The sequence below is a fragment of the Mauremys mutica genome, chromosome 5 (genome assembly GCF_020497125.1).
Source record: "Mauremys mutica isolate MM-2020 ecotype Southern chromosome 5, ASM2049712v1, whole genome shotgun sequence".
Taxonomy (NCBI): Eukaryota; Metazoa; Chordata; order Testudines; family Geoemydidae; genus Mauremys; species Mauremys mutica.
In genome coordinates, this window is record NC_059076.1 from 57,791,877 (window position 1) to 57,805,909 (window position 14,033).

Consider the following 14,033-nt stretch of genomic DNA (forward strand, 5'->3'; position numbering starts at 1 on the left):
AGTCCTACGATTCTATGATTATACCTTCCCAGTCCTTCCCACTCAGATTCCCTTACAGCTCTCAACCCTCATTTGTATTTTTTCCAGTATCAGCAAAATATTATACATGATCATCAATGTTGCCTGATGTTTTGTTACAAAGTCCAAGATTTTATCAGAGATGTCTTTCAGTGTTTTATTGTCCTCAAGCGTAAGTTCAACAAAAACACATGCAATATGTTGAATAGAGTAGGTAGTACTCTGTGTATGTAGTATTATTTTTTAAAAAATACTTATTACATTCATAGCTCTATTGCAAATGAACCTGGCTTCATTTTATTGTAAATATATGTTAACTTGCATTTTTCTCACTCTCCCCTTTCCAGAAAAAAAGCAGTGGTTCAGGGAGCAGTGTGGCAGATGAAAGAGTGGATTATGTTGTGGTTGACCAACAGAAAACACTAGCACTGAAGAGCACACGAGAAGCATGGACTGATGGGAGGCAGTCTACAGAATCTGAAACCCCAACTAAAAGTGTAAAATGAAAATTCTACTATTCCTCAAAGAACAAAAGAAGTATCATTTATCACAATGAATTTTGATGAAATACAGAACCATAACTGCCATGTTGCTTGACTGAACAGTACTTGGCAATTCACTGGTGTGTAGCTTCCAGAATGAATAGATGGAAGTCAAAGAACACTTAAAATTTATCAAATAAATCTAAGTCAGAGGACGTTTTAAATACATCAAAGAAATCTTAAGATCCTAAATTATCTCTGGATAATTCATCAAATGTAAATAATATGTAAAAATAGTATTGCTTGGCTCCCACAAAACCTTTTGTTGTTCATTTAACATATTTGTAGTATTACTATGTTTATGCACTTTTTCAGTTAAAATGTTGGTTCAGGTATTCCCACTTAATGAATTTTAATGATGAATTCATTTTGAGAATTTTTTCTTACACTACTATACATTACAATTCTAGGTTAATTAAGCTACATGTAGATATGGAAATTAATGTTTGAACTTCATGTTAACAACTTAGAAATGATTTAGTAGAAGTAGTGTCACAATTTAATAATCTACTTGAAATGTCAAGAAATAAATGTTAGTTACATACTGTTTTTATATTTAATACATGTAAAGAATATTTGGAAGTCTACAGGTTACCTTCCTAACAAAAATTGCTGTGATTTAATAATAATGAACTATATTGGTTTTAGGATCTAGCAACATGGCTTAAACATTAGTTATTAGTGGTGGAATGTCTAATGTATTTTATTAATGACAGTGTTCTGTGTTCATTGGGTGAAGATTCTGCAGGGTGGGATCTTACACTTTTAAAGACTGAATAATTAATTGTTGAGTAAACCTGCAAACCACTGATGGCATGCAGTAATGTTGTGATCTCACACTTTTTAACAAGTAGTAACCTTGATGATATCTACAGAAGGTAGAATATATAAATAATCAGGTACGTACCAAGCACTGTTGTGCTAATACACTGATCAGGTTTAGACAATAAACTTAGTTTTATATTTCTTAGAAGTCCTAATGTTGGTTTTCAATTTGAAATGAATGGGACAGTTTGACATTCTCTGTTTGTAGTACTAGCACGATACTGTGATTTTGAATTAGATAGTAATTCAAATGGAAATACTATGTTTTGACACTATAGTGCCCTTTCTACAATCTTTATTTTAATTAATCTTCTGCTTTGCCTTATATTTAGATCCCTATGCAACTGATATTTTATATCTATTTTTTATAAAATAGATACTATAACTAACTCATCACCTTGTTGCTTTTTCCTGGTACAGGATTTAAAGCTTTGTGTACTGTGATCCTTTTTGTTCACTATCCCAGTTCCAAATAATACTCTACCTTGGTTTAGAACCATAATTTAGCTGTCAGGAAGAAAATAGATCTTCTTCAAGTACATAAATGACTTAAATTTATTAATTATGTCTGGATTGAAAATTTACTAACACTTTTTTTTACACAGATACCTTTAAATAAACAATCTCTTTTTGTCCAGACCTTTTAAATGCTGAATGAATGTGTTAGTCTTGTTTTCTGTCATACTGGCCTTAGTACTGTGCCTACTCTACCTTAGGTTTTTTTCCAATCTACAGTATGTAAACTGTTTTAACAAGGGTTCTTTTTAAATTAGTAATATTTTGATGCTTTGAATGTTCTTTTTTAACAAAAAAAAAAACTAAATACAATGCATTTTGAGGTGAATTTTAAATAAATTAAATTGTTCAATTTTGATGTGTAAACTCTGTCCAATGGAACTAGAAAACAATAAAAATTAAGATATATGGGGAAAGTGCCTAAATTACCAAACACAGTTTTTTCTATGAAGTTGCTAGATTGTAGATACAATAAACAGTACTTCTAAAAAACTAAGCATAAAAGTATTTTCAAAAGCAAGTTGTTGAGAAAAAAAACCCAAACTGCAAAATTGGACCAAATTCCTGTCCTGTTGAAGCCAGTGGAATTATTGCCATGGTCCTGAGTGAAACTAGGTATGAGCTAATTTATGACTATACTGTCTTCTTAAAAAAAAAAAAAGGGAGCAACTATATCAGGCTTCCACTCATGCACATCGCTTTCAAGGACTGAAGCGTTACTGTGCATAATTATTCTTGCTGGTGAGCAAACTTTCCTTATTTTCTTCACCCGTACTGCAATTGAAGCATCTATAAGCAAAGCATGTGTTTGGTACTCCATGTAATATGGGGTAGTCTTATTTAGGATACTAATTTCTTTATACTATTAAAGCAGAAATGCTGGGGCCTGATTTCCCTCTCGCACCAGTCCTTCAAGGACTTTAGAGGAGTTACTCCTGTTTTAAACTGATCTTAGTGGGGAATCAGACCTTTCATTTATTCTGAACAATAAATATGGTACTTATCAAAGGGCTACCATAAGGGGGCTTGGGGCCAAAATTGTACCCTCATATGGAAATACACATTGAGGAGGCCTCAAAACACTGGGTTGAAATTCAGAGTTTTTTCTTTTAATTCTCTCCACAGGTGGGAAAGTTTGTGGGTGGTGGGAGGGATCACAGAGGTGTTTGTGAAGGAGAATCTCTCAGTCCCCTGGAAGGGGATGCTCCTCTGTCCCTCCTTCACTCCCTGACAGTGCAGCTCAGTCAGGATTGTGCACTATCAGTTTTTCAGTATGGCATTTTTATCTCCAGTACTCTGCTTCTTAATAAACAAGTAGCAATCTGAAGATTTCCTTGACACTTTCAACCGTTTTCAGTGCTTCAGGGCCAATTTTTTTTTTTTTTAAAGCTGGGTTTCCTAAATTTGCGCACCAATATCAATATATAGGTACCTAAAATGAATGGTTTTTCAGAGGTTCTGAGCACTTGTGACTCCTTTTGATCTCAGTGCTTAACTTTAGGTACCCAAGTTTGAAAATTTTAGCCCTCTTTGACGAGACAAAAGGCATAGTTTATAGTGAATGATGTATCTGGTGTGGACTTTTGTCCTCACTTGAGTTATAGCTTCCATTTTATTAGACTTTTTAATTCAATAACATCCAGAATGTTAGTTTCAATGAGCAAAAATTTAGTATTTTTGTTTTTGAGACTATCAAACACCAGTTTCCAGACTCTACAGATAGTGTGGACATACTGCTTTTAAAAATAATGCTGTAGTGGTTTTCTTGACTGTTTTTGGATTTTAATATATTTTTCATATTCATTTTTGGCATTACATTATTGTCTGCTTGTATTGCCACAAGGACATTCAAAGAGAGGGTGGTATTAATACTGTATAGTATACCTCATTTCCAATAACATAGCCTAAAGTAGAATTGTATGCCGCCTATTTGTTGTCATGCTCATCTGTTCTGTTGCTATGATTCTGACATTTTAAAATGTGCTGAATTCTAAATTTAGAGGAAGCAGAGGCAAAGCTAGACTACTGGCCAGTTGTGATTTTCGGTTATTAACTTTATGGAGGCATCAGGTACTACAGTAATGGGTGCTATTATGAGGACCTCAATAGATGTGAATGCAAAAGGAGTTTGTCTTGGCGATGTGTTATGTTCTTTTCAAGGAACAGGTAAGCTATAGATTGCTTTGTTGGTATAGTATATTGTGAATTACTAGATGGCTGCATTGTTTGTCGCATTATTTACAATGAACAGTGGTAATTTAAGGCACAAGGCAAAATCTATAAAATAAAGTAAATGCCATTTGAATCTAATCTGAGCAACTCAAAAATGTTTTTCAGTTTCAAGGTAAAAGTTGTTTTCTTCTTAGCCATTGAAATTTGGCACATCTCTAGCAAATCTTCTCACAGTTTCCCCCTTTTTGAGATGCTTCCTTGTATGCTTTAGACATTAAATAGAATTCTGCCTTGTTTTGGCAGTTTTTTTTAAAAAGTATATATTGGTCTATTACAGAAGAGAGAGAGACAAATCAAAAGGAAATTCGTGCAAACTAAAAACTCTGTAGTGCCTAGAGTATTAAGAAATGACTTGAAAAATTCCTGTATTTCAGTGTCACCAAAAGTCATCATGTCAACAGTTTCTTTTCTGTTAGGTACTAATGACCACACTTTCACAATCTATTGCTTATTAAGAGTGTTACCTCACAAGCTGTTGAAATGTGCAAGCCACAAAATGTAGTGTTCCTGCTATGTGAAAGGCTTATAAGGTGACACTGATGGAAAAGGGTAGAGTGTATTCATTATATTCTAACTCACTGCAGAAATTTATTTTGCACAAATGCTTTAAATTTAGCTTTTTAAAAAAATATTCTGTCCACTTATGGCAATTTTGACACTGCCACACACATGGCTTATGAGACAAATCATAGTCTTGCCATTTTAATCACGTAGTTTAGATTTCATAGCTCCATTACCTAAAAGGGGCCACAGGCAAGTCTAAAGCCTTCTCACTGCATTTTGAGCTAAGTGAGATTTTTATCACAACTAAATTTGAGGTTCGCTGTTGCTGATTGTATCAGTCAGTTGTGTTGAAAGTATTTCTGGCTCTACCTAGAGCCAACACCTGTTAGTGTTACATTGCAATCTTACAAAATTGTCCTGAAAACTTACCAGCCCAGGGACAAGTCTTCTGTCTCCTTTTTTATTATTTTTTTATGAAAAAACTGAATGATATTTACTTGCCCATTACAAAAAAAAGAAAATAATTACCATGCGTGTTCGAACTAATACAGTTTTGCAAGGCTGTTGTATTCTAACTGAATTTGTTTGGGTTTCCCCTCTTAAAATCAGAATAACTGATTAATATCCAAAGGCAAAGTGAGCTTTGGAAGTGTACCCCAGTGCTTTCCTCATTTGCTCAGTGGTTCAAGGTTGGGGCACTAAACACGTTTATAAGGGTTTCTTTCTTACCTGTCTTCATTATTGTGTGAAAATATTAACCAGAAAGTGAGTTCTGAAAAGTGCTCATTTTTTGCCCATCGAACAGGTACACCCTCGGCAGAAAATTATTTTAATTGGCACAGATGAAATCTAGAGCCAAGCTGGTTTTTAAAACTAAACAAGCAACTAGGTATCTCAAGGTATAGGTCTCAACCTGTCAAGGGCCAAAGGGGAGAGACAATAAAAATAAAGGAAGAAAGCTTGAGATGTGTTGATTAATTTCTTTGACATGAATAGTTTCCCACAATCTGTTTTTGTGATTCAGCATTTCTGATGATGACATCCCACTCCTGGTATTGTAAATCAGCAGATGGGCGGGATATGGGACTAGAGGAGAGGTGTGCCATCAGATGAAGGGATAACCTACTTCTGTTCGCACTGGATTTTACTTTTAGTTTCTCCTTTTAAAGAAAATCTCTGTGAATATAACTGTCAAGATTTCATTTAGGAATTTGCTGACAGAAGTAGCAGATTAATTTAAAATTTAAATTACCTGGAAAGAGTTTATTGCCTATCCTTTTTCAGATTAAATGCATTTGGTTGACTTTTTGTTCTCTAGCTATTTAAAATGAATTTTGCAATGTAATGTGTATACCCAAGAGATAATAAACTAAAAGCACTTTGGTAAATTCAAATTAAGCTAGTGTTTCTTATGCAATGTTTGACAGCCAAGTGAATCATTTTCCTGTTTCTAAACCACAGAGCATTAACCAGTGCCTTTCCCTCTCTATTAAAAACCAAGAAGAAAATATTACAAAAACAGAATTAATAAAAAGGGTAACTGATTTTAGCCTAATGAGACATATTTTTCCTAAAGAGTATAAAATATGGGCATCAAAGGTGCTAGAATGAAGACTGTCAATTTAATTTTGTAGCCACCTTTCAAGTATAAAATTATTACTCACAACTAATCAGCACAATTTCTGTATATTTGATGGGTGCTATTAAATAAGTGTGTCTAAGTCCTTCCCATGTAAATTATGTCTGCAAAAAAAGAAAATGAGAACTCGTGGTGTATCCAGTTTGAAAAGGGCCCGTGAAAGTTTGAACATTGTTATATAAAAGGTTTTAAAATATGCTGTCTGAGGCTCTTTTCCAATTGCCCTTGTGTGGTGTGTGTGAGAGGGGCGGGGACGGAAAATGCAGTGTTATACCACATACCCAGATGCCTTGATTGCCCTTTGAGATACGCTGAAAGCCAGACTCTTTCAGCCACATAAGAAGTGTAATATGAAATAGAATCATACTTCTCAAGGTGTAACTCTGCTTTTACAAATGATTTTACATTTTAAAATAAGAGAAATATAGATAGTTTTGATTTTGGAACAAGAAGCCTGTATAGACTTTTAATATTTTGTCTAAAATAGTTTACTAAAAAGCATGTTTTAATGTTCAACCTTCTATTTTAGAAGCTTATCTACAGACAAAGGTGCTGAGGTTTAAAGTTCTGAGCATTGCTTCTGAAAGTTAGAATTTTAACTAATGCAGCTAAAAGTTGCTCTGCTTCCACTTCTACTCAAATTGGCAAAATGGGGGGAGGACATTAATGTAAATAATGTCCTGGTTTTGCTGATATTGGTACCAAATTTCCAGCACTAACAGACTTTGAAAGTCAAGAGGTTCCTAAATGATGTAGTCTTTACTTTAAATACTTTCATGGGTGGTATTATTCAGAGAGAAAATTGGCTCTTGGTTCCCTAGCCCAGTGATTTTCAAACTGTGGATCGCAACCCAGTGCTGGGTTACAGAACATAAGGCACTGGATTGTGGCGACTCTGGTCAGCACCATCGACTGGGCTGTTGAAAGTCCTATCGGCAGTGCTGCCTGGCTAAGGCACACTAGTTCCTACCTGTTCTGACACGGCACTGTGCCCCGGAAGCAGCCAGCAGCAGGTCCGGCTCCTAGGCCGGGGGGCCACAGGGCTCTGCGCACTGTCCCCACCCCGAGCACTGGCTCCACGCTCTGGCCGGTTCCCGGCCAATGGGAGCTGGGGGCAGGGGAGGTGGTACCCTGCAGGTGAGAGCTGCGTGGAGCCCCTTGCATGCCTCCACCTAGGAGACGGATCTGCTGCTAGCCACTTCTGGGTGCAGCAGGGTCCGTGGTGCCAGTGCCAGGACAGGCAGGAAGCCTGCCTTAGCACCCTCGCTGTGCCGCTGACTGGGAGCCGCCCAAGGTAAGTCCATGCCCCAACCCTGCACCCCAACCGCCTGCCCCAGTCCTGAGTCCCGCGCCCCCTTCCCCCCCCGCAGTCCCTCCCCCTCACCGCACTCCTAGCCTTAGCACCCCTGCTGTGCACCGATGACTGGAAGCCACCCGAAGTAAGCCCACACCCCAACCCTGCACCCAACCCCCTGCCCCAGAACTGAGCCCCCCTGACACACACCCCTCATCCCCAGCTCCACTGGGTCGTAGGCATCAACAATTTTCTTCAACTGGGTCACCAGAAAAAAAGTTTGAAAACCACTGCCCTAACCCGTAGTTATGTTGGATAGTCACATGACTGGAAACTTTGTCAGCCAATCAATGCTTCTTTTAGGACTCTTTCTCTCCTTGTGTTAATGTAAGGTGCTGAACTGAGAACCTTGAGATGGACATCTGTTAACAAAACAATATAACATAAGTAGAGGAAGTGCAAACTTCCCCACACTGTCCTGCTCAAGGGCCTCAACCCTGATCTGGACCTGGTGAGACAGTCATTCAATCTTGGTCTGTCCACTGAGGCTTCCCACAAGGTTGCATGTTATGGTCAAAATGGCTAGTTTACAAAAATACAAGTATAATATAATACACACTTACAAGGCTATGGTATATATTCAAAGTCAGTTTTAAAATTAGTTATCAATAATATATTGAGGGCAAAAATGTCAACCATTGGTACTTACTATTAGGTTCTATAATTATATTTAGCCTTTTGGGTGCACTGGGTTCACATTTTGAAGCTTTCTCTACAGCCAATAGTGCTAAAAACTTTTTTTGTTTAAAAATGAAGGTTGAGATCATCACATACCCCCTTGACTCCAGGAGCTGAGGCTTTAAGGAAAACAATAATTATAATGAGACTCATGACAAAATCATGAGTTGGCAACACTGCAAGAGCAGCACAAGATAAGACTAGGGCCTTTTGGTTGGTGATGAGCTCCCCCTTGTGTATGTGGAAGGCAGCCACTCTCAGAAATTCCAGTAATCAAGCTCATCAGGCCATCCCCCAGCAGCCTGAAGGCAGCAGGCTCAGCCCATCAAACAGAGAGAACTGCTTGAAAGAAACCCTGTGATCAATGCCAGAAAGGGCACTGATGAGCTCTTTAGAGAGCTGTGTCCAGCCTAACAAGGGAGACAAAGTTAAAAAAGATTTTACCTTAATAGCAAAGGTAGAAGCAAAATTATACAATATTAATTCTTGTAATGAAGGATGGGATAAAATGTGCTTTGGGGGTAGGGATCTATTATGATTTGTATTATACATTGTAGGGGTCTCAACCAGGGATGAGGATCCCATGGTACTAGGCCCTGTACATACACATAAGAAAAAGACAATCCCTGCCCTCAAAAGCTTACAGTCTAAGTAGGGCTAGACCTTGCTGGCTAGACTGCCTCTCACCATGCATTAAATTCTTCTGGTTACTCTTTCCTGGCTCTTTTTCCTGTGGTTTCACTAATGGACTATATACTGTATAAAATAAAGCAGCCCTATATTTTATTGTATCAGAGGGAGGGATTTTTTTTTCCATAAAGGCACAGGCCTGAGATTCAGGAAACCTGGCATCCAACCCTCCAACTCTTACTCAAGCAAGTTATCCTTACTTGAATGGGGAAATTATTTGTGATGAATATTTTTAATGGATGAGTGGGCTCTGATTTTTATTAATGTGTTCACTGGGAAAATATTGTAAGATTTTATGCATACATTTCAGCTAAGGGTTGGTGAACTCACTTCAACTCTTTGTGATGTGTCAGTGGTTGCTCAAAATTGGAATTCTTTGTGCTATATTCACCCAGCTCTACTTGAAGGAGTGTGTATTGTAGAATTGCATCCCTGGTCTATGTCACCAGGGATCTCTCCTGGCTCCTCAAAGTAGGCAATGTGTAGAGACTTTGCAATCTTCAAAAAAGATGCTGTTCATTATGTAGAGTGAAATTCACCCCTGTGTAGCGGGCCCACACAAGGTCTATGCCCCATTTAAGTCCTCTAGTGTGAATTTCACCTATATTGCATATCCTCAGTATCTCCACTTCTCACACCTGGGATCAATCTTCCCCTGTTTAATTTAAAGGGAACAGAAGTGGGGCCTTTTTTATATATCTTTCAGAACCCATAGCTGACTACCATCTGTTCTTCTGGCAGTGCAGTCTCCTCAGTGCAGGTGCCTGCCTACTTTTTGTGTCAGATACTGTGATCTTTCTCTGAAACTGTATATGAGCGCTGACCCATCTTTACCTGTCAGCTTTGTCTACTCACTTTCAAGTCACTTGTTTTCATCAGGTTGCTTGTTACATTTTTCCCTAGAAACGACATTCTCTGTTAAGATCACACTTTTATTTCCCATGAGTTTTCAGATTTAATTAAACATTATTTATTAATTTACATTTGAAAATTAAAATCTATCATGTTTGAAAAGCAATTACTTTGAAAACAGATACTTTGCCACATACTTTTCCTGCAGAGAGAGCAGAACTCATATGAACATGTTAAAGAATCCCCAAAGCTCTATTACATTATTAGTCAAAACAATTGCTAATGCAAAAAAGGAGTTAGGACTTTGCACATGAATCAATAACTTGCATTTTTACAGAAACAAATGAATTACTGTATTATGCATGAATATACATAATATATGTAATGGAAAATGCATGTATGTAACCCAAACACAATCTACATATAATCAGCTAACTCTCATAATCAATGGAAATTAGGTGCCTTCACAATTTGAAAATCCTACTAGGCATCTATCTAAGTATTTGGCACCTAAATATCTTCAAAAATCTGGCCCAAGGTCATGATCCAGAAGGAAACTGTTGAGCTTGGTGAAGGGATAAAAACTAAGGAAACTAGACTAAAATGCTATGATATAGGTCTCGATCCTATGAGTTCATAGGCACAGACAGATCCCCGTATCCATGTGGAGCTCCACTGAAGTCACTGAGGCTCTCAAGGATGCAGCAGTCCATCTGTATATATGAGCATGCAGCAGGGTCCTACCAGCTCTTTACAGATGCAATACCTGCTTTTAGTAAAGTCCAATTTATTACCATTTTTGTACCCTATTTTCAACCCATAATGGACTAAATCACAAGGAAGTCCAGTGACTTGTCCAATGTCGCATAGTTAACAAATGACTCCTTTGAGTGAGCCTGCTGGCTTCCAGTCCTTTGCCAGGAAGCAATGTCACTCAAGATCTGATTACACAGAGAGAGGAACCGTCTTCTTTCTACAATTGGGACTTTGAAAAGGTATGTTTGTGCAATGAAACTGTGTGAATATGCATGGTATATGAGTCTTTTCAGTCACAGAAGTGTGGTAGCATCCTCTTTATTCTGATTTTTGTTCAGACAGAGAGAGAATCCATTACAGAAACTCATTCTCCAAAGAAATATAAGCAATTGATGGTCCAGATTCTGCTTTTAGATAGGCATATATGGTTCTCTCTTACGTAAGTGGGAGTCACATAGAAGAAAAGTTTGACACAGATATATTATCAGATTTTATATGGTTTATTTTAGTGTTAAGACTACTAAAGTTGGAATTTTCCTATGTGTGGCAGTGTTTTTACAGTCTGCATTGCAAACACAGTCCTGAAATAAGGTAGGCTTATAGATCATTAAATTTAGTGTGAGCACTATAATCATACTTAACACTATTTATTTTGTATGAAACATAAATTTTCCTAGAAGCATTATACCATAACTTGAATAAATCCAGCATAGTGCTCACTGTACTTAAATTTAACAGCACACAAGAAGATGTGAAGTTTATTATATATAGTAAATTATTTGTGAACATTATATTTCCACTGAATTGTTGAAATGGACATACAATAGATTTTTTTGTGAGAGGGTTTCACAGCTTGGACGTCATATAATGTTGGTATTGTAAGACTGCATCTCAGCTGGCTGGGTCAAATTGAGACACAGTAATACTTATGAATAAATATATATGCCTTATCACCACCATGATCTGCAGAATTCCTGATCTCCTGAGAATGGAATAAGTATTGTTGGATCATGGAGATAGTGATTTGTATATCATTAAAACAGGCTCATTCATGCATTCAGCTTCCAGTGTGATTCTTTGCTCAATGCATCCTCTCGGTTAATCACTGGGACCAGTGACTACTTCAATGGGGCCAGGATTTCACCCAAGAACTGCAAATCAGGGCCAGTGTGGCAGCTTCCCTACTAAAGCATGCTAAAGTAGAATTGAGAGAGCCATTTAACAAGGCAATTTAAATATCCTCTGGAGGAGAGGCTGATGTTGACACATGAAGCCCCCCCCCTTTTTTTCCACAAGTGTAGCATTTTCCCCCATTAATAACAGTTTATTATACATACCATTTCAATTTTTCCTCCCAAGAAGTGGATATAAAAAGCTGTTAAAGAAAAAAAGGATGAATGGAACTCTCTAACTGACCAGATGTAGAAAAACAATATTTCAAGATTTGTGATTTATATTATTTGGAAACAAAAGGAAAACAAAGTATTAAGAAAGCAACTGTGACTCCTTCTGAAAAAAGTAGAGCTCTTATAAACATCCTTTACTAGCTTTTCCTATATTCCTTTCATGTGAATTTAAAAAATGAGGATAATTTGAAAATCCCTACTTTCTCCTCTGCCTCACCACTTGTTAGTTTAAAAGGAGCTGAGGGAGTAAATACTTTGAGATCACTACCACCTTGTGTGAAAGAAAACCTACGCAGGTAGTGCCTGACCCAAATATCTACCAGCTCACCCTTGCTCAAGTTCTTGAAATCAGATAAGATCAGGCATGTTCAGAATGATATGGCCATCAACAGTTACGCTTTCACTGTTGCTCCTTTATTTTCATAGCCTCTAAACAGATTTACAGACACTGAAAACTGCACAGCAGTGCACATTAACACCATTCTTGTTCAGCTAGTAAGATCTTTTAAAGTAGCTCGTAAGTGGTTTACTTAACAAAAGAAATTATTTAAGAACAAGTATTCAATGAAATTGAAAGGCAGTGCCTGGAAATTTCACATAAAGGAAAAATTAATTTAACTACCCTTTTCCTGGTGCATATTTACAAATGCTGTAAGTGTTATTGCTCAACTGTCTTTGTGAAATTCAATATCTTGATAGTGGGTTTTTTTTTCGCTCTGTGCAGGTTCATATGCTGCCCTGGTTTTTAGTTAGCTTGTATGTTGACCTGTGACAAGTTTCTTAATGCCTCTTCTGCTCTCAGTATGAGACCTCTGTTCATATTGTCTTCTGATCAATCATTGCTACTTTTTTTGTATTGAATTTTAAGTCTTTCATGCGTTTCCTTGTCATGGACATTTTTTTTCTACTTTGTTAATCTTTTCTCTTTCCACTTTTCTTTCCCTGCTTCACTTTCTCATCTGCATATCTATTTTAGTTTTTAAAAAATTGTGTTCTCCATGCTGCTCCCAGACTTAATGGTTCTTCATTTTCTCCTCTAGTTGAAATTCTCTTTCCTTTTAACTGTGTTTCTGATATATCTGTTTCTAGTGTCAGCATCTACTCACCCAGCTGCCTAGGTACATATGAAGAAAACAGTAGTGTCCAGTCCAAGGTCCTGATCCTGCATGTGGTTGGATTCCTGTGCCCAGGCACAGTGCTATTGACTTCAAGTGAGTAATCAGTATTTGATAACTAATTATATAGCTGGATCGTGTAGAGACAACTACAGTTATGGTTCCCTATTTCCATTCAACAGTGATGTTTTCAGTTGCTAATATTTGTTGTCAAGCGTTCACCAAGCTTTGATCTTTACCTTAGTGCACTTTTTAATATTTTTTTAAAATTTTGAACAAAAACAGGTCTGCCTTCTCGAGGTCAAAGACAGAGAGAAAAGGGAGAGAGAAAACACTAGTCAGTAAGGGGGAAAAGAAACACTGGAGACAATTAATGGTTGCCATCTTCAAATGCCCCTGCTGTGGGATAAAATTGCACCTCACAACTTCATAAAGTGCCATGTAATAACATTACATTCTTGGCTCTCAATGAGTTTAAAATCTAGGGTCCTGCTACTGCAAACTGCTCCATAGGGGTACAGAAGTATGTGGTATGCAACTTATTACAGAAGAAGGGCCTAGATTGTGATACATGCAGATAAACTGCAACTAGTAATTTTGTCTCCTTTATTTTTCAACCCTCAAAATTATGGGTTTTTTTAAATTCTCTACAATGTGAACGTATACAAGCGGGGTAGGTCCTGTGAAAATAAGAGTGATTGTCATCCTTATCATTACAGGAAAGCACTGAGATTCAAGGGTTTAAGACACTCAGGCCATGTCTACAATAGCACTTATATTGGCAAAACTTTTGTTGTTCAAGGGTGTGGAAAAAAACACCCCCGAGTGATGTAAATTTAGATCCAACACCTGTAGCCATGTATGGCTGGCTCTTCGGTGATTGCACACTTGTTCCAGAAATTGACA

General features: G+C 37.3%; 1 protein-coding gene across 4 annotated transcripts in view; it reads left to right on the forward strand.

Moving 5' to 3' along the window:
- GAB1 (GRB2 associated binding protein 1) overlaps positions 1-6,454 on the forward strand; it is a 151,195-nt gene extending 144,741 nt beyond the window's left edge. For all 4 annotated transcript variants that reach the window (XM_045019452.1, XM_045019454.1, XM_045019451.1 and 1 more), the window contains one exon: positions 366-6,454. In XM_045019452.1, the coding sequence (XP_044875387.1) occupies positions 366-524 (159 nt within the window). In that variant the 3' untranslated portion in view covers positions 525-6,454. The remainder of the gene's footprint in view (positions 1-365) is intronic.
- The last annotated feature ends 7,579 nt before the right edge of the window (positions 6,455-14,033 follow it).